The following is a 24,150-nucleotide window of genomic DNA, read 5'->3' on the forward strand; positions in this document are numbered from 1 at the left end:
TTGCACAAAAAAATATTTTCTTGTTGGATTTTTCAGCTGTGTCTTGAGCTTTGCTCATCTGCTTTTCGTGACATAAACTCTGTCTGCCACCATCCACCTTCTTTGAAGGAACAGTCATACACTAAGAAAAACAGATTAACCTTTCCAGAGGCTTCAGCACAGCTTTTCCTGTGGATCACAGTTATGATCCCCTTGATGCCCAAAGCTCAGGGTGTGCCCTATCATCCAATCCAGCACCTTTGACAAAGGCAAAACCCTGTGAACTCCCTGACTCAGGAACAAGATCCTGCAGGATCTTTCACTTGGCTGAACCAAAACTCTGCAAAATCGTCACTTAAAAGAGAACTCTGGAGGACTCTTGTATAATTTTAACTTGAAATTACCTGATTACCAACACTAGAGCCTCTCATCTTCTACACTGTCTGCTGCAGGCTTGGATCCCTCCAAGGAAGCCAACTGCATAAACCCTCTGAGCTCCTGGTCCATGCTCCCTTTACTGGGATGCAACAGGCAAGCTACATATAATGAACTAAATTCCTATTATTGTCAAATATTTGGGAGAGGTATTGCACACAGCTTTAGAGTCGCTACAGGTGCATCTATTTGCCTCTTTTATTTTTTTTAATGCACCTTTAAGATGTTTCATAGGATAATTAGGAATTATTCACCGTTTTAACTTTGAGAAAGCCCTAAGATAGAGCTTCTGTAAAATACATCATATATAATGAATAGGTGACCATGAGGGATTTTACCAGCACTCATTTTGATTAACCTGCATAACTCACTGGTGCCTTTGTCCTTTAGGAGTAGTAAATTGACTCAGTGTCAGGATGATAAATTTTTTATGTTACCACATCAGGTAGTCCTTCATGGACAGTGTACTGAGGGACATTCTGTGCCAGCAGGAGTTGTAGATTCCTAAATTAGTCAGCTCAAACAAATTTGTTCCAGATAAAGGTTTATCCAAACCTGTATAAGTATATATGCTTCACATAGCAATATATTTTGGAACTGAGTGCACTTGCTATGGCTGCATTTCACCCTCACATGTATCAGTCTATCTGCATACATTCAGACACTTATGCAGAGGTTACTTAAATATATCTCCAACCCAAACTGTCCAGCTAAAACATCTTTCTGTATTTTTCATGCCTTTAATGTCTCCCAAAGCAGATGACATGAGCTACTTGAATACACTATCTAGATAAAGGTCTCACTTTCACAACCCAGCCCCAGCCTTCCTGTCCTGGAAGCTGTCTTATCACAATGTCAAAATAAAGACCCTGAGTTTTTTATTTCCTCTACTTGCTTGTTCTATTAGGCAAGTAAAGATTATTGTGGAGTTAATCAAGTTTATGGTCCTGACTTTATCTCAGTCCTTTCCCAACACTGCAATTCTCTGACTTCATACTCTTATCTTGCTTTTGGTTTGGCTTTCTTCCCCTGAACGTTTCATATCTCCTATTTCTTTGGCTTACTTCCTTATTATTTCCTAAGTGCTGTTCTTTACCCTCTGCTTCCACAGAATCACAGGATCAACGAGGTTGGAAAAGACCTCTGAGCTCATTGAGTCCATCCTACGACGCAGCACCCCCATGGCACTGAGTGCCTTGTCCAGTCTTTCCTTAAACACCTCCAGGGACTGTGACTCCACCACCTCCCTGGGCAGCCCATTCCAATGTCTAATCTCCTTTTCTATGAATATATCCCTCTTTATGTCCAACCTAAACCTTCTCTGGGACAGTTTAAGACTGTGTCCTCTTATACTGTGGCTGGTTGCCTGGGAGCTGGGGAGAATCCCCTCCCTCCCCTGCTGCCCACGGTGCTTTGGATGCAGCTCAGGGACCGTGTGGTTTCTGGGCTGCCAGTGCACATTGCTGGGTCACGTGGAGCTTTTCATCAACCAACACCCCCAAGCTCTTCTCAGGTCTGCTCTCAGCCCATTCTCCTCCCAGCCTGTGTTTGTGTCAGGGATTGCCCTGACCTAGCTGCAGGACCTTGCATTTGGCTTTGCTGAACTTCATGAGGTCCTTAAAGACCCACCTCTCCAGCCTGTCCAGGCCCCTCTGGATGACATCCCTCTCTCCAGTGGCACCAGACAGCTCAGTGTTGTCACAAAACAAGTGCTGAGGGTGCACTTGATCCCACAGTCCATGTCAGTGACAAAGATGTTAAACAGGGCCAGTCCCACCAGCCCCTCCTGAGGAACACACTCATCCCTGGTGCCCACTTAGGCAGTGAGCCTTCACTACAACTCTTTGAGTGTGACCAATCAGCCAGCTCCTGATCCTCTTCTCTACAGTTTAGAGACAAGGATATGTGAGCCAGTTGTTCCATTTCTATGATAAATTTATAGCAAAACTCATTTTGTCACTGGCTGAGTAACCTTTTTGCACTCCTGAGAATCTTGATGAGAAGAAACCCAACAGTTTTGTCAATTTGCCAACTCTCCCTTCAGGAACCTTTATTCCATATAATTCTCAATTCTTGCCTGGTTCAGGAGTATGAAATTGGTCTGTTTACCAAACCCTTAATCAACACTTTTCCCATTCTCTTAAGCGTTTTAAATGCAAAAATTCTCTCTGATTGCCAACTTCAAAACAAAGGAAAACACGCCAGAAAGGCTTTCTGTTTCAGGGAAATGAAACACCCCATCAGTGGCTCTTAAGTAAGTGCTCTTCATCCAAATTCAATGAAAGATGGCCTTGCTCACTTTTAATAACAGGTGAACTTCAAACTACCTGATTTTTCTTTGAGTCTATAGAATTAATATGGAGTAACTTGATACTTTACTGCCCACACGATACCAACTTGCTTTTACAGTGTGAGGTAGTTAGAGTGATTTAGCCTTAATTAAAATAAAACTAGGATATTTAAGCTATTTTTATTAGATGTGAGATCCATAGGCAGAATTGATAGGGAAACTGCTGGTGAGCTCATCTGAAATAACTGCTGGATGCTCACTGTTATTCTCTGATAAATAATGAGGCTCATTCATATTTGATGAGGACTGGCTCTTTCTGGTTATCTTACTCTTATCACTGATCACAAATAAACATGTAATTATTTTGCAGTATCTCTGTATTTGTTCATCCTTTTATGTTCACCCTCCCAGTCCAGGTGTTTTGTCAATTTTCATCATGTCCCACCCAAAACTAATGGGATTGCTCCAGCCCTTTCACCTTCCTGTTCAAGCTAAATTCCTCATTTCAATCCGCCAAGCAAGAACTCCTTGATAAACTCACAATCTTACCTACACTGTCTTGTACCTTCAACAGAATATAGGAATCCTTCTCTGGGTATCGCAGTTGAGCCTATTATGTTAAGATAAATAGGACTTGGAAAATAACTGGGAGCTGGATCCAGCTGAAGTGTATGTTTGGAGTGTGCTTTAACTATTGATTCCATACTTTTGGACAGTGCTCAAAGGCACATGGCTGCCACTCTAGATGACACTGCATATCTGTCTGGTTCAGAAGTTTAGGACTCTGGAAAATTTTCTGATAATACAGCTGATTTTATCTGTAGGGCTCTAAATCAAACCTGAACATGATAAGGAGCTGCCTTGGATAAGGGATTTTCTTAAATTCTGCTCAATTTAATCCTACAGGACAAACTGTGGCAAATCTACTAACATAAACAAGAACTTTAAAAAATGCAAGCTCACAGCCGAAATGGATAGTTGGTAAATGAGCTGATCAGCTACTGAGCAACAGTAAAGAGAACAAGTGGATATTTACTCTAGGATAGGAAATGAATACATAGATTTGTTTTATTGTCATTCTCTTGCTAACAAGAGGCAGACAGAAATGCTAGAAAAATAAAGGAGGCCTAGAGTTAGAAGTCTAATTTTTTTATCTAAATAAGAAACATCATTAAAGCAACTGAACAAAAGTAGCTCCCACAAAAAGGCAAGGCCATCAGCAAGAGTTAAGTATATGTAAATGGGATTTACTTCACTGAGAGCAGTGTACTCTCAGCACCTCAGAGGACTCATTCCAATACAATACTGCAAGTGATTATGAAGCAAATATGCATTACCTTAAATAAACCAAAGCAAGAGACAAAGCAAATTATTTTGAAGTGCTTTTACTCTGTAACTTCATTAAAGGAGGTTGTTTATTCTCAGAAGGGAACTAGAAATTGAATATTAAAATCTAAAATTACAGAAATGTAAATCTGTTTATGGACCAAGGTCAAGGAGAGTTCTATTATGAACAAGGCTATCATCTACACAGTTAGAAATATTTTTAAAATATTTTTTAACTTTTGATAATAATTTCTTTTTGCTTTTATCTAACATCCTCCTCACCACGTTTGCTTATTTTCTTCCCTGTAATCTTTTCTGGGTTTCCAGGGCTCCTCACTGAAGACCTGGTATCAGGGTTTTTCCTTATTTTACTTTTCAAAACTCCATTGGAATTGGGAATTAAGAATCTCACCTTGGAACATAAAGGGCCGAGTCAACAGAAGGTCGAAATTGTCCTTGCACTCTTTATATTAATGTGGGATTAGCTGATGTGTGCTAACTCCCAATTGCCAGGTCTTACTTAACTGTAAAAATGATTCTGCTATCTGCATGGAGGGAGTCTGATGGGAAAGATCAAAGGAGAAAAAAGACCAGAGGGGAAAAGGAATGGGAGGAAGAAAAGGGAAAACAACAGTGGGTTCTTTACTGAAATAATTCACAATTCAGGACTGTGACATTTTCTTACTTTTTGATCTGTTTTCCTATTTGCAGCAAAGTCATTGATGCCAAAAAGGACCCTTCATATGCTATGCTAGAATCATACCAATCTATAGAGGAAAAAAGCAAACAAGATCAGCTTCATGCTTATTTTCAGAGGTAAACCATACTGAACTACTGAATCTTGGGGGGAAAAAAAGGAAATAGAAGTTTCATCAAAAGACATAAGGCACATTAAATGTTATGTACACAGTATTTTTGAAGTTGTTGCAACATATTTTTCTCTAACAAAACTGTAAGAACTGTGGGGTGGCTTTCATCTGTCTTTTAGCTTTTAATTGGTTTTATGTCTCTTTCCTTTATATATAACTATGCATACACCCACACAAAGATTCAAACATACATATGCATACATTCATTTCATTTATAAATATTGATTAATATTCTTAATAATGAAAAAAATCAAGCAGAGATCCTACTCCCCATAATAGTTCTGAATTGCAAGTCATCTTTTGGATTGCTCTGAATTGTCTCGTGGTACTTGTAAACACAGTAGTAAATTACAATATTGTAATAATTGTCATGGTGCTTGATATTTACACCAAAACATTTCAATATAGCACAATCACAGAAACTTACTTCTGTCCTCATAGGTTGGGAAGCTTGAGTTCTGGATTTCTCTAGTACTTCTAACATTGTACTGTATGCAAGTTGCCAAATAATGGTATTTCATTTTAGTATAAATAAAATACTGCTTATTTGTAATTGGCTATCCAAGAGAGAATGAAGAAGAAGATGGAAGCAGAAGCAGCAAGTAGACAAGCAGATGTGGATGTGCACTTGGATACCAGACCTCTGGATAGCAAAGGAGCATACAGTACCCAGCACCCTGAAGATCAACAGCTCAGAAAACACTGTCAGGAAAGCTCTGCACTGACTGGGGCATGTCAGATCACAAGATAATGCTCTCACAAAGGGATGCACAGGAGTTCAACTCACTCTACCTCCTCCTGCTCAGAGCACCAGCAGAAGAAGCAAGCTGGGCAATCTTCAAATTTTCAGTTTTACCGAATCTTTGGAACAGACCCAAATAATTTCCGTGGTTGAAGCTCATTTTGCCTTTTGAGACTGACTGTGAAAACCCCACCAAACAGAAACACAATGGTGATGGAGCCTGGGAAGCAGCGGATGCCAACAATGCCAGACTGGAATGATGAACTCAAGCAGTTTGGCCACTGATAATTCCACAACGGATGGGGATGTTCCAGGAACGAGGAGATGCGCAAGGCTCACAATGGCTTATTCAGCATCCACAAACACTGAATAAAGAGACTCCAAAAAAGAAACACACACAACCACAAAAGCCAAGCCAGGAGAAGCACTGATTCGGGAGGTTGTTTTAGAGAGATGAACATGACAACCAAATGGGAATGAAAGGCTGGACCCAGGTAGCAGGAGGTAAGAGAAGATCATGGCAGTTACGATGCAGCAAAGCTGTCAGTGATACAAGGACAGATCACGCCGCTGCTGTCAGGAAAATGGAAGAGGATTTTTCATTGCTGTGGGAAGATCAAGGCATTAAAATTACATACGTACATACGTCAAGAAGTGAAGACCAATTGCAGGACGGATACAGGAACCTTTAAGCAGCTCCTTTTAGGATTGTGTATATGACTTCAGAATGCCTGATCCAAGAAAGCCTGGCAAGTGTTTAAGACCTTCTATGGTGCTTTGCAAAAAAAAAAAATGTTATGTGACTGAGAACACTTTCTGTGACTTCTGATACGTTTGAGGAAGGCCAGTGGTGCCACTGGGGAATCTCATGGATGGAATGAAGGGCACAAGTTTGTTGTTCTAATAATCTTCGTACTTGATTGGGCTTAAACAATGAAAGGGTGCTTTTTTAAAACCATGTTTGGAAACAATTTGTTTTCAGCATCTTGGGTCTCACAAATCACTATTGTTTTGAAACCACTCAGGAGAGTGGAATATGTTACAAATTTACATACATATGGTCTGTACTTGACTTAGAGGATAAAAAAAGTGTCATGGGGCTAAACTAGTGTCAAAGAAAAAAAAATCACAAAGAGCAGTCATTGCTTCTTTGCGGTTCTAGCATACTCCCAGAGGCTCAAAGGTCAACATAGGAGAAGGAAAAAAATATTTTAAAAATGTAAAAAACCTATTGCTTACAATATTACTGCTGCCTGTCTTTATTTCTGCAAAAGGTTGTATGTAAGAAGTTTGTAGTGTTCATTGAAAATAACGGAAATAACTGGGTGGTATTAGAGTATATAATCACTGTGTTTGCAATAGGACTTAAAAACAGCATATGCATCAAAATTTAAAGTATTTTGCTGGCCTTCCAGAGTCTTTTGCTAAACCTAGTGTGCATTGGAACCTGAGTGAATGAATCCCATTAGTCATCACCATCTTAACAATATGCACTTCATAGAGAGTTGGCTTCTGCACAGAGGAAGGAAATTACCAGTACTAACAAAGGAAGGAAGATTTATAACGAGCAAATATACAAAAGCTCCAAATAATTCTAATGTTCACAGCTTGGCAATGACTTTCTAGGCTATGAAATTACTTTTCTTTTGGAAAAATGAAGATTCTACAAGGTTAGTATAAACAAAGGGTAATTGGAAAATCAAATTGCTCTACACAAGTTATTGTAAGGCCTGGAATAATGGTGATAGAATTTAAAAAAAACAAAACCAAACAAAAAAAAACAAACAAAAAAAACCAAACCAAAACACCAAAAAAAACAAACAAAAAAACTTGCTTATGATTCAGTGGATTTTTGTTTTGCACATTATTGCAATCAAAAATTCTCCCTTTCAAGTGCTACATGGGAAACAAATGGCTAAACACAAATCCCAGCTTACCCCTGATACAATGAGTTCTCCTCCCAGGTTCTGAACTTCTGCCTTCACTTTGCTGCAGATATTGAGCTGGTGGCAGTACAGGGCAATGCGCTGCAGGTAGGCCAGCAGATCCTGCTTGCAGGCTGAGTCTGGGCACTGCAGACAACACAAACACTGATCAGATGGAGCTGAGTTCATGGGATCAGAGACAGGTAATCAGATAGTGGCAGCGTGTGTATTAGGTGGATCTATTCCACTTTGTCTTTACATGAGGTACTAGATAAAATCTGAAAGCTCAAATTCTACCTTTCATTTGACTCAAGATTTATGAATTGCAACCTAAAGATGCACTCTACCTTTCTGGAAAATGAGAAACCTCTTTATCGGCATTATGAAAAAATTAATTTTAAATTATGCTCCGCAATTATCTATGGAATTGTACTGAACACCCAAAAGGTCAGGTTTAACTTGAAACTCCAGGTTGCCTGCTGGACATCCAAGTTAACATCCAGGATGGACCAGTTAATGTCCAGATACACCCAGTTCTGAGTGGTTACCCCCACGCCAATGCCAACTCCTGTCTGCCTGGCAGCTCCCCTGGCATTTGTGCAGACATTCAGAGGATTAGATTAGGAATGTGCTGGATGCTGTGAGGGTTTCACAATCAATAGAACTAGAAAGAGCCCCATTACAATTTATTCATAGTCTCTGGGACTCAATAGAAACTGCATCATCCCTTACAATATCAACAGCATAACAAACAACAGCCTTGTAGTTAATATTCCAAGTCTTGCCTCAGGAGAGCAGACCTCAGTAATTCACTCTGATGAAAAAGAGCTGAAAGGACCCACTGCTAACAGCATGTCCCCAGTAAATACTCTTTGGGGCTACCCAGCAAAGTCTGACTGACAATGTTCCTGCACAGCTTGGGGACCAAAGATTCCGAATATGCCTTTTTATCACCTTACAGAGTTCATGCTCAATTAAAAACAAATATTATCAGAGCATTTCAAGAAAAACTGATAGAATTAAATGCACGAGTCAACAACATCACAGCTCCAACCTTGAGATCACTGCTCTGGCCCCAGCAGCTCATGCTGGCAAGGAATGTGCTCATGGTGAAGTAGTTGGATATATTGTTGTCTATAACCCCAAATGGAGTCACTTGGCTTTTTTCTTGCCCTTTAAAACTAATAATAAACAAAGCTGGATCTTCACTGTGGCTGCTGTAGAGCCTCTCTTCCTCAGACAGTTGCCACACCTTTCAGGCATTAATCCCTCAAAGAAATCTTCTCCCTACTGATGCCAATTTAATATAAAAATATTTACTCAGTTCTTGAAGTCTCTGAACTGAAAGGAATGAATTTAAAGCAATACTTCTGAAGAGTTGTCAAGGCTTTAAATATAAATACCTTGGAGTTAAAAAAATGTAAGGGCTCTTTCATTGGAACAATAATTAAAAATGCAACTGTCCACAAAAAGTTCATATTGCTTGAGGGCCCCCAGAGTTCTGTGAAATATCATGAAAGTATAAGCATTAAAACAAATACTCTCAAAATAATGTCACTGTTTATTATTAGGGTTACAGTCCTCTGAAATTTAAAATATGACTCAAGTCAAGGCACTCTAAGCCTAACTAGTCTCCTTCTGTTTCTTTCTTTAAAATATTCCACCTCTGCAAACACTGCAGACCAGGAATTTCATCAGCTGACAGATGGATTTCTTCTTTCTTGTGTTAAAATGAACAGATGCTACAATTGAAGGACTGGAATGGGTTAACTACAGGAAAAATGCTTGCTGCTGCTGAAGAAGACCTAAACCCAACATTTCTGGGGCTACAGGAAAATGGAAGCTTTGGGTTTTTTTTGCCACTCTGGTCCATATTCCATGGCAAGGTGTGTTACACATTATCACACTCTTACTTGAAGAGGAAAATGACATTCTTATTTTGAAGAGAAAGAGGCAAGGAAGTTAACAGCTCCCACTTCCAGCAAATTTCTCTTGATGACAATGAAATTAAAGAAACTATAGGAAATTTACAAAGGGAAAAACAGTGCAGTTTAATTTGTCTAAATCTAAAATTAGCTACGTAGGACCTGGATTTAAATTTGGCTCTTGACTTTTAATACAATGCTTCCTCTTGCTCTCCAGATGAATAGATAAATCTGAAATATACATACAGCAAGGTCATCTGTCCAGCTGTATATATATTTTGAATTTGGTAAAGGAAGTGGGGACACAGACCCCCCAGCATGCACAACACACTGAGGCAACCAGAAAATAGGGAGTCAGAGAACCTTGAAGGAGGAAAGAGCCAAATCAAGAGAAAATTGCTGGAAGAATGAGCTGAAAAGAATCTAAGCACTCCAAGGGACTTGGCAGGGGAAACAGAGCATCCAAATCCTTACTGTGCTTTTAACAGCAAAGACATTTGGGAGGTGATGATCTCATAAGTCTTTTCCAACCTGGAGGAGTCTCTGTCTAACTCTAACAGGCTCAGAAGTGAGGCCTAGGAACAAGCCAGGCATTTCTGAATTTTGGAGAAACTCATTTATGAATTTTCTGCTCTGCAAAATGCTGATGGGTCTAGAAGAACCAACGGGAAGATCTGGATCCAGATTCCCAACAGGTGATTTTCTGGTAAGACACTTTTCCTGCAAAAGGCAACTCATGCATAGAGGTTCCATTGTGTTTCAGCTCATTTTGGGGCTACCTGATCAGCTACTGCCCGTGCCAGTTTGTCCATCCTGGATCCTGCCTCTGCAATCTTCTTGGCTGCATTAATGACATCAGATGTGTTCTTCAGGGGGCCTTTCCCTCTGTGAAACACAAGACAATTACCCACAATCTCAATAAATCGTGAAAAGCAACACTTTTAGTGACCCTGTTTAGTGCTCATTTTTAAAATAGTAACACAAATGTCTTCCTAATTTATTACAATTTTGCCTTTTAAGTACTTTATAGTACAGCTTGATTAAGAAATCTTTCTGCTGTATTTCCTCTCCCTTACAAAATGCCTCAGTGGCAATTTAGTCTGATGGTGCCTTCAAGCACATGAGCTGTACTTAATAGTATATGCATTTTTAAGTGCTCATTAAGCCAACGTTGTTCCTGGAATACACAACTATTTCAAAATGATGTGATTCCCAAGCCAGTGCTAAATGTTCAGCCCATCATGTCTAAGGCAAGAACGTCACATTTTAGAAGACTTTTTTTTTGAAGATTTTTTGTTGGAAAATAAAGAGAGGTGAAGCATAATCATTATGTTACACACTTGAATGTTACACTTAAACCATTTATAATTAGCTTTAGGTCTGATCTTTCACCATATTTTTAAGATGTTGCACAAAATTCTGATTTTAGTCATTAAAGCTACCAAAATGTATTAAGACAGAAGGTCTCCACAGACTTCTGTGAGTTTTCATCAGACTCAAAACTTTAATCCTGCTTGTACCAAAAAAAAATTGCTGTTGCTTCTGAGAAAGTCTCAACTGGAAGTGAATTCATTTTCCATTTTTTTTAATGTGGAAAATGACAATATGATCAAACTTTTTTTTTTTAATTAAAGAGAAGTCATTTTTTCTAAGCACAACACTGCATTATTTTTGGAATTTTTTAAAATCTATAATAGCAAGAATAATGTGCTGAAACATATTTCCATTTTAATCTTCCTTCCAGACTTTCATTACCACTTTAAACAGATACAAGTATCCCACTTCTGGTGAACTTAAACTGCAGCAAAAATACTTCTTGGTGACCTCGTGTGCTTCTACATTAATTACATGAGCAGCTCTGACTGTCACAAACTCCATGCATTTGAAAAATTATTCTATTCTAACACTGCTGAGGTTACAGCCAACCAAAAAGGTTTGAAAGGCTTGTTTCTGTTTTAATGGAATATATTGAACAACTTGTTATTTAATCTGATGCAGACAGAGGCACACTTTGATTTTATTTTTTTTTATTTACTTCAAACGTGTCAGTAGTCTTTATCTCATTCTCAAATTAGTTTTGTTCTTTTGTTGCTAGAAAATACAATTATAAAACTTCCAGTTTCATGGTCAATATATCAAAGGTTGTCCAGGAGGTTGCAGAAACTGTGCATATTCTGGGCTGTTGCTTTAGAACATCATTTCTTCCTTCCATGATACAATGACAACGTTTGGGCAGTTTTCACTCTATGTTTTGCTGACAGAAGGATCAGAGACAATACAAATGCAAAAGTAACACATAATTGTGTAAAATATCCTCTCCATCCACTTCCACCCCTTGCCACTATCCCAGGTTGCTGCAAGCCCCAACCAACTGAGCTTGAACACTTCCAGGGATGGGGCAACACAAAGAGATGAATAAATGGATGTCTGATTTTAATCCTGAAAAAAAAAAATCACGAAGATTTTCATCCTGTTTTGTGTAATCACATTTTGATAAATACCATTTACACTTTTGAACTCACTTAAAAAATAAACACTGAACAAAATTTAATTTACTACAGTGATCTGGAATTCAAAGAATCTTGTAAACCTTTCTCCCTGGTGTGATTAACAACATGACCATAATAAAAGACAATAATTCTGTTTACATTGTATCATTAATGAATGGCCTCTGCAATTAGAGAAGAAAAAGGCATCAATAGAGAAAAGAAATGAAAGTAAAAAAAATCATTACTGACAGACTCCCACGAAGCATTAGATCAAACCAGTTTCATTTCATTTGGGATTTTTTTTGGAAGGAAGTTCAATGTTCAAATGATATAAATAGTTTTGCCATTATTTTTGATTGACACAAATTGTGCTGAAATGTTGAAAGTTCAGAGAGCCACATGCACTTAGATGGGTACTAAAGGAAATGTCACTGGAGTGTCTGTAAGGTCACAGACTAACTTTACAAAATGATCTGCAAATAAAAGAGACTTGCAAATAGCACAAAAAATTAATGTGATTAATCCCACTTGGACAAACACCCAGAGCAGTGTATATGATGAGCATTCCTTGGCTTTGCATCCCCAAAACCACAGCAAATCATCTCAAAAGGGTACAAATCAAGCAGAAAAGGGGAGATGTGGCCCATCTGAGCTGCTGAGCTGGGGTTGTTTTGTCCTTACCTGGTGAAATCTGTCATTTCCATCATGATCATGCACATCTGCTTGGCCAGCACAATGATGTCATTGCCACTGTCATCCCACTTGGCCACCTCTGCATCCAGCTTGCTCTTCTCTTGGTGGAATATCTCCACCTGCTCAGCAATCTTTGCCTTCTCCTCCTGGGGCAGCTGGGCCATGATAGCCTGGAGAAAATACAGGAGTTGGGCATGAAAAAAAAAGGGAGCTACAAACTGGATCTTTCCAGTGGTCCCAACAGCTTGAGTTACTTTTTATGGGAGCTGAAGATGCAAAGTCCTGTATGCATTTGATTTCTGTCAGGACAGGTACAAGCACATTCACAGCATGTTTATGCCTCTTCTTGCACTTTCAAGATGATAAAATTTGTATTTATGATGTCGTGATTATTCAGCAGTTGACAAAGGAGAATTAAACCTCAATTTTGAGGAAGAACAAAACAAGTGACATTTATGGGAAAAGGCAGACTGAATTGCTGTGTCTCCCCTAGTCTCATCCTCTGTCAGAAACAGAGGATTTCACATTAACACAACACTAAAATAAGCTATGACACACAAGACAATACATTCGAAGTGAATTGCAACAAGTGTATCTTTTAATGATATTTAGTGTTCTGATTTTCTCTTGGAAGAGATGCAAAAAGGCACTGGACAGGTTGGTACTGGTCTGCCTCAGCATGAACAAAGCACAAAGTTCCTGCTCCCCTCCAAAAACACCCTAAAAAATTATAACAATTACTTTTGAAGATCAAATGGACACTTTGAATAATGATTTCCAAGTTAAGCTATTATTTGGCTCTAGGGGGTTCTGAAGACCACATTATGCATTTAATGGGGTGTGACACATATTTAAGTGTCATTACATTTTTTTCTTGTTTATGTCACTTTCAATCAGCTGCAGTCTTTTTCTACATTTTCTTAAAATGCTCTTGGCTTTTAAAAATTCGTAATTGACCTTTTCCCAAACTGAAATTAAAAAGGGTTATAAACAGTAGATCAGAAAATGAGAAATTTGCAAGTTAATCAAATTAAAATTCAAGACGAGTTTTAATTAGGCCTTATCAATGTAACTCAGCAGTTTCAAGTGTGAGCATAATAGTCTTTGCACAGAAAAATGCAGTATAAGTCAAGCTAATAAATAAATATATAAAATGCACATAAAACAACAGAATTGAGGAATTAGCTGAAATTAAGACAATGTGATAGGAGTAGTGAAATTTGGGAAGTTTATCTGTATGACTTGCCTGTGGGTTCTTAAGTGGCTGCTTCACCTGAACACTCTTCAAGCTGGTAAACAGTGCTTTAATAATTCTGTTCCAGCTGCTGATGTGCTTTCAAAGCAGCCATATCCTACAGCAAATGCAGCCTGTAAATTCCACTTTTATTTCTACTGAAGACCAACACAAGTCTTTCTGCTAAAACACTTACCAGCCTTATGGAGTAAGCATATTAAACAAATCCATTATATGGCACAAATAAAAGTATTTTGCATCTTTTCCACAGGAAAGGTTCAAGCAGGATTCTATTCTGCTCAGCACTCCAGAAACGGGACTGGACAGCTTCTGCTTAGCATTGTTTCCCTTTTAGGTTTTTATAATTTGTTGCTTCCTGTGCCACATTGCAATCTATGTTATTCAGGAACTGTCTTTATGATATATTATGTTTATACAGTGTGTACCTGATCAAAGCAGAAGGATTTAAGTGCAGCAGTAGTAATAACCACAATAAAAATGTAGTAGAATTCAAGAACCCTAAATCCCCAGGTGAACTCGATTCTTAGTAAGAAAAATTACTGCAGTCTTTACTTGGGTTTCAGATCAAGAAAGGATGACATGCTGCCCAGTCCTAAATGTAACCAAATAGGTGAGAAAGGCTGTGAAATCTCACAAAATAGTCTGTACTGTATCTCATTTCTGTTATACCTGAGATTTGCTTTAGTGGTCCATACTTTGAATATCTCAAACAGGAGTTTATACCCTTTAAAATATAAAAACCACAAAAGATATTCAACTACATCCAGAACATTCTGTCACCAGCCTCACAGTAAAGAATCCAGGTATTTTTTGCCTTAGGGATGTCATGATAAAACTCCCATTTTTCTGATGCATGGTATAGTTTATTTACCATCTATATTCAATATTTGGGGAAATAATTTTAAGACAAAAAGAAATCTCTGCCTATTTCACTGGATCTATGCCTTGCATTTCTCCCACACCTCTGAGTAAGCTTCTTTGAGATTTTTGTTACTCCACTGTTTCTTTTCAGGGTGTAAAACCTTTGTGTCAAGCCCCAGCCTACAGCAGCTGAAAACTCTGTCCTGGTCCTCTGAGCTTTCACAGCATCTTTGCCTGCTGGTCTTTAGGTTCTCAGCCCTACAAAGCCTCTTCCAGACTCCAATCCCCATTGCAGTTACAAACTTTTGCTGGTGTTTGAGTGTATGGGGAGGATGCTTCTTATTTAGTCCATAGCTTCACTTCTAGCACAACAGAACAAATCAGACTTGTGTGAAACAGCCATGAAAATCATTCAGATAATTCCCAGTTTCCTGCTGGTTGTCTCTTGGAAAATGTTAAAAGATGCTTTTCTTTAAAAAAAAGCTTTTCTTTAAAAAAAAACCCCTTTTTCTCCAGTCAAATATATTTTCATGATGCATAAAATTATATTCTGATTATTTCTTTTTTAATAATCTGAGCTGAGAAGACAATTCAGTAAAAAGTAAACATTCATCAGAGGACGGCATAATCCTGAGTGTTAACAGGAATATTTCTGAGTGTTAACAGACTTCACTTCCCCAGCACCTGTGACCCCTGAAGCACTCATCAGCCTAATTTGCAATCCCCATGCACAAGCTGAGGTCGCAAATCACAGTGACTGGAGTTTATCATGATGTAATTACCCTGGTAAAATTACATTGACTCAGTAGCAAATGTCTTCAATTACAATTAAATTACAGGGACTACTCAGTAGCTTAAACAGATCTTCTTGACAGGTTTGCACACTGGGAAACATGACTAATGTAAGATTTCTCTGGATACAGCACATGGTGCGCTGATGGGATTTTTTTTTTTTTTTAATTTGCTGACTACTCCCACAGTTTCAGCACATTCCAAACCTGCAAAGCCTCCTCTTACAGCACTAGCTGGAGCAAGCAGCTGATACTAGGCACCACGAAAGCCTCGAGACCATTCAATAAATACTACTTAAAAAGGTTTGACGTGAAAAAAAAATCTTTAACAGCTCCATCAGCTTGGTCCCATCCTTTCTTAAACAACCCTGAGGACTGGAGATCACCTTTGCTTTCTGAGGCAGAGACTTTATTGGTCACTGCTGGACACACAGGTGGGGTTTGCACTCACCCTTGCACTCTGGCCAGCAATGAGCTGGTCATCCTCGGTCTGGACGCTCGTTCGGCTGCGCACGTCGTAATCCTCCTGCTCGAAGTCTGAGTCGTCCTCGAGCTCCTCAGGGGTCTGCAGGGACACACAAAAGCCACAGAGAGGAGATGACAGGCTCAAAAAGGACACAGAGCAAGTCCTCTGCACAGTGAGCTCTTATTTCATTGACTGCCAGCCCAGGAAATGCTGTTCTGTTCTTCTCTGAAGTGAATTTGTCTGCCCCAGCAGTCAGGAACTGAAATTGAATTGTCTTAAAAATTAAATTGTTTCAACCCTTGGTTTCTTTACAAATGGCATTTGTCATTACCTTGCCACAACTTTTCTTGCTGCAATTTCTCTTAACTCTGTTAATATGATGAATGCAGTTCCAGGAACAAATATCCTTTGGAAACACTAACAACTGGAATGCAGTATTTTAAAATTATGTTATTTCATATATAAAGGGCCACTAACAGTATTACGTTACTAGAAACTACAAGTAATCTTCAAAAGAGGAAGTAAATACCTGGGAAAAAGCAACTAAAATCCTGGAAGAAAAATTTATCAAAGCAAATAAAATATTTCCCATTGAAAGAAATTGTAAATTATGTCAAGTGGTTTTGAAACAAACATGAAATTCATAATCTGTGTAATCTTGTTAGTTCACACGGTCCTTTTCATATACAGAGCTTTGGAATTTGACTCATCCCCTGCTGAGACCATGATGTCTTCAATGCTGATGCTACCTACAAATGATGGGAAGGTTTCTTGGAAGATTGATTAAATCAAGTTACATATTTTCAGGCTTCAGATTGTTTAAAATGTTGGAAGGAAGGAGAAAAATTAATAATTGATGGATCTGTTCACTTGGGGTTTTTCACCTTCCAGCAAAAAGTTCTGAGAAAAAAAAAATCCTTATTTATATTTAGAGAGACAGTCTTCTTAAAATCAGTATTTAGTATGATATTTAAAATAGACGGTGCAAAAAAGTGGGAACTTTAGAAAGAAGATTATATTCCATTTTATGGTTGAATAATACCTGGTACAACAGCCTGAGTAAGTTCTGTGGTACCAAGCATGACAAAGGTATGAAGAAAAAGAAAAGAAAAAGAAAAGCACAGTAACTGCAGAGAAATCCTCACCTTCCTGGACACCCATCACCCCCAGTGACAGCCTGGAAGGCCAAAGCACTACAGAAGAAATCATCCAGGCTGGCATTTGGTGCTTGGAGGCAATGTCAAGTTTCCCAGCAGAGGCGCTAATCACTGCCAGTTGTCATTACAGCTCAGGCTGGGGGCTGCTCAGTCACCAGGAACGGCTCCAAAACCTCGACCGTAACGCAGAGGAATCTTCTGGTGATATTTCTGTTCCAACACCAAGTGCACATCCCTGTTTATAGCTGCACAGTGAAGTGCACAGGATGGGGAGAGTAAAACACAGCCACCTTGGTGTGACACTGAGAGGATGGATTAAATACGGGCTTTGGTGCTGAGCTGGAGGAAGAAATAACCAAGTGTGACGGTGTGGTAATGAAACTGCACCTCTGAAGAGAGGCATGCACAGAGAGTGTGTCTAACAGGACAGGCAGGAGGAGAAGTTCAGATGAAAAATGAATTTACCTTCCCTCTATTGTCACAGGTAAAATAGAAGGATTGGTAGCCATCCAATAGTCCTGTTTTCCAATCACCTTTAATCTCTTTGTTTTCTCTGCTCAGCTGCCCGAGGGCAGGATGAGACCTTAAAATCTGTCATAAACAACAAGGTACAAAGAGAATCCTACAACTCCCTGAGCAAAGAGTGTTTTCTATCACAAGGCTCAGCTTTTCATCTGCTTAGGCTTTGCTGTTTAGAACAAGAACAGGGTGCAGAGCTTCAATAAACCATCTGGCTCTTCCCCATCCTCCAAATCCACTCAATGAGCCAGTTTCACTGGTCATTGTAAAGCCAGTATCCTTTCACACCTCAAATATATTCCTCTTAGTTTCTTCTGTCTCCACTTTTATAAATAAGATTATAAAACACAATGTGCAGTCCTTTCCAAGGCTTTCATATTCAAACTTGAAGTAAAGATGTAATATTCAAAATATTACATCTCAACATGGTAACCAGTAAGGACATGAGGCTGCCTCTTAAAAAGAAAAAATATTCTGAAAATTCTATGCAAGGACTTATTCTTGAAGAAATATCCAGAAAAAAAAAAAAGTATTGCTGTTACTGACATTCATGATCTTGAAATCTGTGGCCTTTAAAAGACTGAAATTTAATGGGTATGAATGTTGAACTTGGAGAAAATGTAGTGCAAACCAAAAGGGCAAGTGATGCTACTGTTAGCAATATACTACAGGCACAAGACATCCTCCTATTTCCCCTCTGTACGAGTGAGATCTAATTCAAAGTGATCTTTCTGATTCACTCTTTTCATGTTTTCAAGTGTGGTGAATTTCACACTCTCATTTTCTTCCCCAAGCAGCTGCATTTTGCATTAGGGTGAAGAAGTGGGGTTAACTTTTACCTGTTTGCTGCCATTTCGAGCATTTTCATGATTTTCACCATTGCACCTTTGCTTTGTCTCAACTGATCCCCTGGAGATGCAGCCCATAAAAAAATAGACTCTCCCTTTTGTTTAGACACAAAGGTACCAAAAAAAAAAAATTATATTGAATTTGACTTAAAGGACTACTCTTAGCAAGGCCTTCTAAATACACCAGAATGACTCTAATTTTTGTGCACAACTAACAGGACCTTGATATTTAAAACCTTGTTTCCAAGACAACAGAGTCTGAGACTTCATTTCTCGGAGCTGGAAGATAGAAAGACTGATTCTGTCTTTCAGACACCTGGATTTATGGTTACACAAACACAGGAATCACAGATCTGAGGTTGGAGACAGCTTCCAAACAGAGCTGACTGCCATCAGTGGCAGAGGAAGCTTGAGTAATATTCAAAACTAATGGATTTTATGCACTGATTGATTTCAGAAGAAAAATGGACCATTTTCATAATCTTTAATCTGTTTTGTAGCACAAGCCATAAGAGTCAAAAAAAAATCCCAAGTTTTTTTTCAAATACATTATCTCTACTACATTCATCTATCTCAGAGGAAGTTTTCCAGTGAAGAAAAATCTTTCACAATCCCAGATAAATCATACAATAAATATATGCTTTCCTCTTTTGAGATGCATGTTTTATTTCTAATATGAATGTGGTGACTTTCAAATTCCAGGCATTGGAATACATATATATTTTTTAATATCCCTCTGGTTGTTTGATTGAAGAGCTTGCTGTGAACAAAATATCTTCCATCTATGTCATTTTTTAAATCTTTTGTGACTGCAGTTTGAAAATGTGAATTATACAAGTATAAGGAATAAAATGGCATATATATGCAGATTTAGAAATGCTATTTGTTTCATGTTTCACCAACTCAAATGTACTTGATGAAGATAGAAACCTCACTTTGCTATGCACTTAACAATTGTAAGATGCAATTACAAGAATTTCAGCACTGTGAACACCAAGTCAAGCTAACCTTGTAACGTGAGCAAAGACTGAAGAGATGAAAAGATACTCCCCTGTTTTTTACAATGAAAATTCCTTCTAATTCTAGAAGACAAGGAGAAAAAAACCCAGACTTTACAAGGTGCTTTTAAATCCAACTCCAGACCTTTCTGTACATTTGTTTTGGTACCACTGCAGCCTGAGTGACTCAGCTGCAAGCAGCACGTGAGAGCCTCAATCAGAGACCCTCTCTCACTGCAGGTCTTCAGTTGTTTGGTGATTTACAGTAAAATCTAACACTTCAAATTCAATCTGAGGAGCAGCAGGCTCCAGAACTGGACCCCAGAACACCCTTTGGAGATAGAATGTTTCAAAAGATGAGGGGATTCTGCACCAAATCTGGTTTTACAGAGGACACGAAATGTTGCAGCACTTTGGATTTTACTCCAATGGCTGCCCCAGAGGTGATGGTGGCTAAACCTGACAAGTCTGACAGAGGAGAAGAGCATTAATAAATACACCCAAACCACTGGGGCTGAGGACCCCAGAGTCATTTTGCTGAGGTTTTCTCCCAAGGATTGAAAATCCCTTAATGACATAATGGAAGAGAAATGGAGTTAATAATAGAATGAAATATCCTGAATTGGAAGGAGCTCACAAGGATTATCAAAGTCCAACTCTTGGTCCTACAGGAGATCCCCAAGAGTCACAACTTGTTCCTGAGAGCATTATCCAAATGCTTCCTGAATTCTGTCAGGCTTGATGTGAGAGACTGAAATGGTTAATGGCTTAAACATTGTTAAAAAAGGACTTGGCCATTATGGCAAAATTGTATGGAGAAGCTGTGAGCACCAAAGCCCTGTTCAAAGGTGCCTCCTGAGGGGAACTGGGCTGTGAGTTAAGCCACCTTGATGGGAACTTGAGCAAAGGTAAAGGTGGTACTATTGTCCAGGTCTAAAGAGAGGTGTAGGGAGAGCTGAACAAGGCTGGGGGAGAAGAATCAGCTCAGTTTGATGGGGAGAAGAGAGATTTTGGGTGTGTGACAGAGGGAGTGAGCAGCCACCTTACTGGTGCAGGGCAACCTCACTGTAGGGAATAATGTGCTCTGACGCCACGATTCAGAAGGCTGAACAAATGCTTTATTAAGCTATACTATATTACACTAATACTATATTAAAACTATACTAAAGAGATACTACTAAGAAGAAAAACCCATGACCCTTACAAGACAGTCACAACACAGCTTTGACCCAACTAGCCCATCAATCCAAACAACCATCAGCAGAATCCAATTAACAAATCACTCTTGGTAAACAATCTCCATAACACATTCCACATGTGCCAAACAACAGGAGGAGCAAGTAGAGATAAGAATTGTTCTCTCTTCTTCTCTGAGCTTCTCACTGCCTTCCCCAGGAAAAATCCTGGGAGAGAGAGTGATGTCTCTCTCTGTTCAGAGAATGTGGATACAAAACCACCCAGCCTTACACAAACTGGCTCAGTTGTAAAACCCACCCACCCTGGGGTGGCCACATCCACAGGACACTCACGTGAGGGGCAGCAGGGGAGGGCTCATAAACCATCAGAAAACCATCAAAGAGCCCCAAAACACCCCCTGACTCATTGCTGAGGCCCTGCAGCAGAGAACTGCACGTGATGCAAAGTGATGCCACAGACCCAGAACCTGCTGCAACAGAGAGCTTCAAGCTTGTCCCCCAGGGGAGGCACCAGGCATTGCCAGGTGGCCCAAACATCCATTAACCCATTGAGCTCTCTGTTTGTGGGACCCTCACCACTGAGAAGACCAGAAGAAGGGGGATCAATGAGATGCTGTCAGGATCCAGAGTGCTGGTATTTTCTGCTTGATCTGTCTTTCACTCATTTTCTCTCCCACCCTGCCCCTCTTTTTCTTTCTCTCTCCCTCACACTACTGTTAAATAAAATCCATTTTATCAACTTCAGCATATGGTCTTGTTTGCACCTTAACACAGGCAGAGGCATCTCTCTAACAATTTTAATAACCAGAACTCAACACCTGGTGCTGTGACCACTGCCCTGGGGACCCTGTTGCAGTGCCCAACCACCCTTTGGGTGAAGAACCTTTTCCTGATATCCAACCTAAACCTCTCCTGACACAGCTCCAGCCGCTCCCTCGTGTCCTAAGAGGCTCCCAGAGAGCATCTCCGGGCATCACCCCAAAGAATCAAGTTCACAGATGTTTAAAGTCTTCTCTGTAACATGAACTAAAACATGGCAAGAGGAAACACCTGGACATTGGCTCCAATAGTGCACCCCGACCCAAACAAATGTAATACTCGATTGCTGTAGATGCCTCTGAAGAAGAGGTTGCTAATGGCAAAGGCCATGTTTAAAACCAGTAAATAACAGTAAAGTGGCCTTGGAGATTCATAAGAATGAGAAAAGTTGCCATTTTGAGTCCTTCTGAGTGTAGAGAGCGTTTCTGGCCAATAACTGAGGGAATTTCATAAGCAGCTATGAAAACACAAAGTGCAATTTCATCCCTACACAGCAATAGGAAAGGTGTTGGAATGAAGTTATTATTTTCTGTTTTATTTCTAGGTTCTATAATTATACACTTAAATTCATTTATACTACTTCTTAACTTGTGAAAGAGATCTTTTTCTTCTGTATATATAATAATAATAGTCCTCAATGAAAAAATGAGTCTCCTTTCTCCTCCAGAGGGACAATAAATTCTCCCCTTTTGAGGAAAAAAGAGGAGAACAGAGACTATCCACCCTTTCTTTCAGCTTACTAAAAGTAATATTACCAACCAAAATTAATTTCAAAAGTGGCTTTATTTACTCTCTGGAATGAGGGGACTCACCTCAGATAAATTCAATCTTTCACAGCTTGCACCACACAAACAATCACTGCCTGAAAATAATTGTGTCAGATGCTCTAAAAAGTTTGCAAGATTGGATTTTTTTCCTTTTTTGCAATTCTGAAAAAGTTTTACCACCTGAATTAAAGGGTGCACAATATTTGACAGATTAATAGATGAAAATATTCTAAAGGCTTTTATAGCCTCACCCTTTAATTATACATCCCATTTCAGTGTGAGATGTTCAGATGGAAATGTTAAAGAGTATCTCAAAGTGAAACTAATTTTGTTTTCTACAGCAAATAAGGTTCTGATTCAGCAAACTCTGGTCTGTGTAAGCTTATATATGTGGATTTTTCCAGTTAACTCACATGGATAATGAGTCCATTTATGTGCTTTAATTCTCTGCCTGGGTAAGGAGTATTACATTGAGCTCCATAAATAAGTTAATTTTCTGAAGGCAAAAATAAATCTTCCTAATCTGGGCAAACAGAATTAATTAACTCATATCATACAATGGGTGGAAAGTTGTAGTGATATAATGGCAAAAGTAATTTGGGATTTTCCTAAGGAGACTGAGAAGTCTGAATGCTGATCAGCTCTCCAGGTTCACAGAAGTGTCAGGCAGTGACCAAGGAAGCGATCAGGCCTTCAAAATTCAAAATTTAAACTTAAAAACATCTCACCAGGATGGACATTTCATGGCAAACTCTTGGGGATAACTCTGATGTGTAGGGGGTTGCTGGAAGATGGAGCTCTGTGTAGGGGAGGGGAAAACCTGGGTTTGTAGGAGATCCCACCTGATGATTGAGTCTGTGCCACAATCACAGTTTGAAATGACTAGAAAAGATTAAAGTGTGCTAAGCAATTGTCCTTGTCCTAAGAAAATTTGGAAACTGTTGTTACTGTCTAAGGAACTGGAAAATCAAAGGGAAAACAGAGATCCTTTACTATGCAGATCTTTCATTTTCCAGAATCATCGAATGCTGGAATGGTTTGGGTTGGAAGGGACCTTAAAGCCCATCCAGTCCCACCCCTGCCATGGGCAGGGAACCTTCCAGGCTGCTCCAAGCCCTGTCCAACCTGGCCTTGGACATTCCAGGGATCCAGGGACAGCCACAGCTTCTCTGGGCACCCTGTGCCAGGGCCCCACCACCCTCACAGGGAAGTAATTCCAGTAAAGATTTCCTTCCCTTTCCCTTCCCTGCCAATCCTCTAACATTGCACAGCCAGAGAACAGGATGGCTTTGCCCCCACCACAAGCCAGGACTGTAATTCAGGCCACCTGGGATAAGCACTGGGTATGAGAATGGAATTTATGTTTGGCAGTAATAAAATTAAGCTTGTCAAAAGCTTTTTCTGTAAAGTTTAATGCACAGTGGCAGATGACTAAAATGGAGCTATTTTGGAGCGTTCCAACTGCCTGAAGTCTTACATCAGTGTCATAATACACTCACAACCACAAGTGCACACTACCTGTTTGCTCAAAGGGGTCAGTTGATGTTTCAGCCCTGTTATTTGCCTCAATAGTTTCCTCCGGGATTTTCTCCATAGATTTACTTGTACATGGCTTTCATTAGGGCAGATTCAAGGCAATTTGTGTTTCAAATAACAGTTTCAGTTGCTCAAGAGGTGTCCAAACAAGGTTTGGTTTGCTGTTTTTCTTTTTTAAATCTTTGTCTGCTGACTCAAGTTAAAAGCAACACCTACTATCACAATAATGATGCTGTTCTGTGGTGTCTTTTATTTGTTTGTTTA

At 39.3% G+C, this 24,150-nt stretch overlaps 1 protein-coding gene across 1 annotated transcript in view; it reads right to left on the minus strand.

Annotated features, from left to right (window-relative positions):
* Positions 1-24,150, minus strand: part of CTNNA2 (catenin alpha 2) — a 478,376-nt gene that overhangs the window by 21,654 nt on the left and 432,572 nt on the right. Inside the window, exons 14-17 of the mRNA XM_054514537.1 lie at positions 16,032-16,145; positions 12,662-12,843; positions 10,271-10,376; positions 7,579-7,713 (exon numbers count right to left, since the gene is read on the minus strand). Coding sequence (XP_054370512.1) covers positions 7,579-7,713; positions 10,271-10,376; positions 12,662-12,843; positions 16,032-16,145 — 537 coding nt within the window. The remainder of the gene's footprint in view (positions 1-7,578; positions 7,714-10,270; positions 10,377-12,661; positions 12,844-16,031; positions 16,146-24,150) is intronic.

This window comes from Molothrus ater, chromosome 4 (assembly GCF_012460135.2).
Source record: "Molothrus ater isolate BHLD 08-10-18 breed brown headed cowbird chromosome 4, BPBGC_Mater_1.1, whole genome shotgun sequence".
Lineage (NCBI taxonomy): Eukaryota > Metazoa > Chordata > Aves > Passeriformes > Icteridae > Molothrus > Molothrus ater.